This window comes from Odontomachus brunneus, unplaced genomic scaffold, assembly GCF_010583005.1.
Source record: "Odontomachus brunneus isolate Ranch 3 - 2012 unplaced genomic scaffold, Obru_v1 Obru_scaffold_144, whole genome shotgun sequence".
NCBI lineage: Eukaryota > Metazoa > Arthropoda > Insecta > Hymenoptera > Formicidae > Odontomachus > Odontomachus brunneus.
This window is the reverse complement of record NW_022639594.1, coordinates 773,170-778,247: the sequence shown is the minus strand read 5'-3', so window position 1 is coordinate 778,247 and position 5,078 is coordinate 773,170. Positions and strand designations below refer to the sequence as shown.

The 5,078-nt window shown below is 45.3% G+C and overlaps 2 protein-coding genes across 11 annotated transcripts in view; one reads left to right on the top strand and one right to left on the bottom strand.

The window, feature by feature from the left end:
- LOC116850399 (nephrin-like) overlaps positions 1 to 5,078 on the bottom strand; it is a 539,959-nt gene that overhangs the window by 63,674 nt on the left and 471,207 nt on the right. For all 10 annotated transcript variants that reach the window (XM_032828638.1, XM_032828641.1, XM_032828642.1 and 7 more), the window contains 2 exons: positions 2,497 to 2,587; positions 2,064 to 2,176 (listed from right to left, as the gene is read on the bottom strand). In XM_032828638.1, coding sequence (XP_032684529.1) covers positions 2,064 to 2,176; positions 2,497 to 2,587 — 204 coding nt within the window. The remainder of the gene's footprint in view (positions 1 to 2,063; positions 2,177 to 2,496; positions 2,588 to 5,078) is intronic.
- Positions 1 to 5,078, top strand: part of LOC116850410 — a 198,430-nt gene that overhangs the window by 37,214 nt on the left and 156,138 nt on the right. The window lies entirely within an intron of this gene.

Here is a 5,078-nt window from a genome sequence, read left to right as displayed (position 1 = left end):
TTTTTTTTTTTTTGATTGCGCTGCGCGCACGAACTATTATGCGATGGTCGCGGGCTGGAAATTCTAAAATTCCCGACGACTGCGGCCGATTGGCGCTTGAAACTTTGATCGAGATAAATATTTATACGCGGTGACGTTATTGAATTGTCGTAAATACCAAAAAGGATATCGGTATATTGGTATGGCGTCGTATCGTGTTATTCCTCGGTTGAGCAACGTGGTGGAGTCGAATTACGAATTAATAATTTTTAGAAATACATTTCAAATGAGAAGATTAACGGGCGCGCGAGATCCAATTTGGTCGAATTAATTAATTCGCCCGGCCCCGTCGTACATGGAAAATGTGATCGCGAGCGATCGCGTATAATATCACGCATCGCTCTCTTTTTCGCGTTATTATCGTGACATATTTGTACGGCGGATACTTTATTTAGTACCGATATCGCGCGTCGGAGCATGGGTTCGTGGAAGTTGCGTATTTTCAAGCTGACGGTCTTGGAGCGTGCGAGCGGAATACAATGTGGAATATGACGCGATGTGTAAACGAAAGCCATGATATTGTCGAACTAATAACTTCGCTCGGGGTAATGTTCAATAAGTTTGATCAACCTTCAAAGTTAATAAGCTGCGCCGGTGATGCGCCTGTCGATGCGGCAATCTCGCGATTGATACTGCGCCCTCAAGCACTGAGAGCGCAGAGAGAGAGAGAGAGAGAGAGAGAGAGAGAGAGAGAGAGAGAGAGAGAGAGACTCTTTTCTTCCTCACTCGACTCTCTCGTTGAAAACTTCGGTTGAAGTTTTTATTTACGCGTCGCACGCGCGGACACTTTGCCGGGGTAACAAAATCGAAGAGCGGCGACGAGCTCGTTGCGGTTAGGTCTATGGATTAAATCTCCCTTCTCTATGCGATCCCCTCCCCGCGTGATTTTTGCTTCCGCTTCGGTCACGCTTTTTCTCTCTCCGAACGCATCAATCTGGAATTTTTTTATTTGTCGCTATGACGGCCCCCGTGGTTCGTCGATAGCCAGCCGGCCCATTTCGTTAGCAGCCCCGGCGAGAACTCCGTGATTTTTGGCAAGCCTAATTATCGTGCCCTAAATCAATCACCACCTCTGTGTTGTCGCTCTCTCGCGCGACGTGAGAAAGCGAAATTTCCGCTTCCATAACGCACGCGTAAAAAAAGCAAGATCGATGGTATCCTCGCGCGAGAACGAATAACGGTGCAATCGAATCTCAAGGGCCGGCGATCGAGTTGTCGACGATAGCGATCTCGATGTGAGAAGAGAGAAAAAAGCGGAGAATGAGGGAAGGGTCTCTCGCGCACGGAAACTGTAGCGAATCAGCGCTCGCGATACGAATCCCATCGTGTGTTCCGGGTCTGTGTGTCGCGAATGTCTCTTTCTCCCTCGCGTGGCTTTCAGCCGGTTCGGAGCGCGATAAGATTCCGCTGGTCGATTTTCCGGTTTACTACCGAAATTAGGATCCCGCCACCTTCTCACAGTCGCGCTCCACCACGTTCCCTTCCTGTATCCGCGCGGACGCGCGCCGCTGAATTAACGAAGAATTCTAATTTCGGCAAGCCTAGAGGATAGTCCGCTTTTCATGGTTCTTTGCGCTCTTCCCCGAGCGAGGGCGAACGCGAACCGGACGGACGGGGCTGGAGGGTGGATTTAATATATTTCTCGTCTTATCTCTCGCCTTATCTTCCCTTGAAGGCGACTCGCGGCGGCGAGGGAGCAAAGGATGTTGGCCCACTTTTGGTGTCTCGTAGATCGTATCGTTAATGCGAGACAAGATAGACTTGGGGGTGGGGCGACGTCCCTGATTTGTTGGCCGCGTGATAAGAATTTGTATTTCTCCTCTGGCCCCTTCATTGGTGCCGTGCCTCTAATCAAAATATTCGATTTTTCGCGACCAGCTCGTATCGCAAGAGTTTAGTTAGTTTGCACGCGCGCGCTCGCGAAAGTGTGTCTCTCTGCGTGAACTTTTCTTTCCTAATCCTGCACTACGTGCGGCGAATTTTTCTTTATTTGAATTAATATCGAGGGATTTAGATTTACTTACGATTAAGGTCCAAGGAAATCGACGTTTCCTTCGCATCCACCAAGTCCGTGTTGCGCGCTTGACAGGTAAAATTTGAACCCAGATCGGACCGGGTGATGGGTTGCAGCGTTAATCTGTCGGCATTAATGAGAAATTAATTAAACGAAGAAATTAATTAAATATGTATAAATTTATTCTATCCCCTCCGCTCCCTCGTGTTGCGCGCTTAACATTCTAACCCAGATCGGAACGAGCGATGGGTTGCCAAGGTAATTTGTCAACATTAATAGAGAGAACGAAGAAATATATTTAAAACAATACCTATTTAAAAAAATAAATAGATATATTTAAAACCTCCTCGGTAATTAGAAGCAATTGCATTAAAAACAGATGATTTTCATACGTTAATTATGCTCGCAGTTATCAGGGAGTATCGGGGAAGAAATGAATGTACCTATTCTCGATCACATCGCCAGCATTATTTTCGTACTCCTCGTCTTTCACCCGACCGTTTTTGAGCCATCTGACCATGGGCTGCGGTTTGCCTGCAACAAATAAGACGAGCAAGTTAAAAGATATAGCTTGTGTGCGCATCGTTTGTTTTTGCCACTTCATTGTCATGATTGCTATTAACACAGTTATAATTGTTATCGTCACCGTGTACGCGTCGCTCATGATTACAACTACAAACTGAAGCCCGTAATTGCTAATTTCAAAAGCGCGCGACCTCAACGGAAGCCGAAACGACCGCATTACGGGACTAATGCAGTTCATTGCGCGCAAGCCGGAAGAGTAAGAACCTAATAACTTCCTGCCTCAGCGCGGGGCTTAGTCGTAACTATCGTTTAGGGCCGAAAAACGGGTGGAGGGGTGGCCGGTGACGGCGGAGACGAGGAAAGTGTGGGGAGAGCGGGGAGGCGAGGAGCGCGCGCGGTCCGGAAGCGACGGTGGACACGTTGAGGATATCGTGTACACGGTGCAGCGAGCTTTAGCGGGGCTACTAAGCGGGTAGACGAGTTTCCCGGGAACTTTTAAATTAGCCGATACCCGGGAGCCTTCGGTGGTCGGTATGCCAAACGAACAAAAACCAGGGGACCTCGGTGGCGAGGCCGCGCGTTCGATAACTGCGAGTTATAGGTCGCCGCGCCAAATAAAAGAGGACCAATAAATACGGGCCGTATAACGGCCGGAATACACGGCGGGAACGAACGATCAAAGTGATTGAAAAATTAAAAACGAGATTACACGGCGGCGGGGGTCTCGCAACGGCGCTCTCTTTCTCTCTTTCTCTCTATGTCTTTCTTTCTCTTTCTCTCTCTCTCTCTTTCTCTCTCTCTCTCTCTCTCTCTCTCTCTCTCAACCCGTCGATATCGAAATGAAGTGTGCGCGAAAGTAAACACGGTTATAGGGCAACCCGACGGGTCTTCCCGTATATCATTTTTTCAACGTTTCGCCTGTTATCGCGAGCCGGCTTTGGAATGTTTAAACTATACGTGCCTTATTTCCTGTAAATGCGGTGGGTTATTAATGGCGTTTTATCCGCGTGCTGGTTTGCGAAGTAATAGCGATCGATAACTCCGTATGAGTGCAAAAAAGAAAAACTGGAGTGAAAATCGGCACGATGGAATGTTAGATATATATGTGTCGTTGAATCTCTCGGACATTTTTCGCATAATTATTGCAACAATCAGTTTGTAGTAACGATTATCCTTACTATGTTACTTTGATAATGAAATATTGCTGGAATAATAAGTGTAGAAACGGGGATGAGATTATTCGTGCTCGATGCATAGGTGATATTCGTTTTCGATGTAGCTTTGTAAAGACTCAATCGATTTCCTAACGTTCTCTCGTGGAAACAGGTACAATTTTTGCCGTATTATAAGGGATTTGTTCTCAAGCGTGCACACGTAGCGGAAGCAGCACAAAATATCGCGCAATAAACCGTTCATTTATTTAATGCTTCGAACCATACCCTGTCGATAAAGCGCGATAAATTATTTATTAGTTTCAGAGCGCAGCATGTATAAGTCATGCAGATACGCGATTAGAAGTCTATTATTCAATGTAATGTATGCGAAATCAATTGCCAAATTCTATTGCTATGCCATAGCCTTTGAGGTTTTCTCCGGATTTTTCTCGGAAATAAAACTGTTTGTGTCCGCATTAAATAATTTTGTCGAAAATTAGGAATATCGAGAGAATATTTGGAATTTTTATTGTAATCCCTATCCGGATGTCCATTGAATTTAATTTTGTATACAGAATGTATGCACACGGAGAGAATTTTACAGTAAAAATTACTATACAATTTTTCAACCGATGAATAAATCGACACATTCTGCAGTAATTCAGTACTTTTATTTCACAAATTAATATTTCAGAAACAAATTTATTTCAGAAACTTTTATTTCACAAATTAATATTTCTGGATTAATATTTCTGAACTGAAATGTTAAAATTTGTTAGAGGAACTTACTAAAAAATTGAAAAGAACATTTTTTATTAAAGAAGAACTATAATATTCTCTGTGTGTATATATAATTCTTTAGATACGCGATCGCGAGGTTGCCTTTTATCACGTGCGTCGACGCTTATCAATGAGACACGTCGCAGGATCACGCGGAGAATCGCCGCGACAATCATCGCGAGTTAAAAGCCCGGTTATCGCGAGCGAATCACCGTTTGCACTCAGCATCCTCGCGCATAACAATACGAAACGTTGAATGAGATAAATCGCCGGCTCGCGTACCTTGGCAAACGCGACGCGGATGTATTTTTATACGCGCTCACGCAACGGAGCTCTAATTGTAGGTAAATACACGTCGGGGGGAACGAACGCGCTGACGTGATGCACAGAAATATCGACATTTTATCGCCGATATTGGCGTAATATTTGCAGATTGCTCTTGCTGACTATCGCGCCAATATTTGTGCTACCTGGCCGGAATTATGGAACGGACGGGTCGGCGACGTAATCAAGAGAGAGAGAGATAGAGAGAGGGGGAAGGAGGGAGAGAGAGAGAGAGAGAGAGA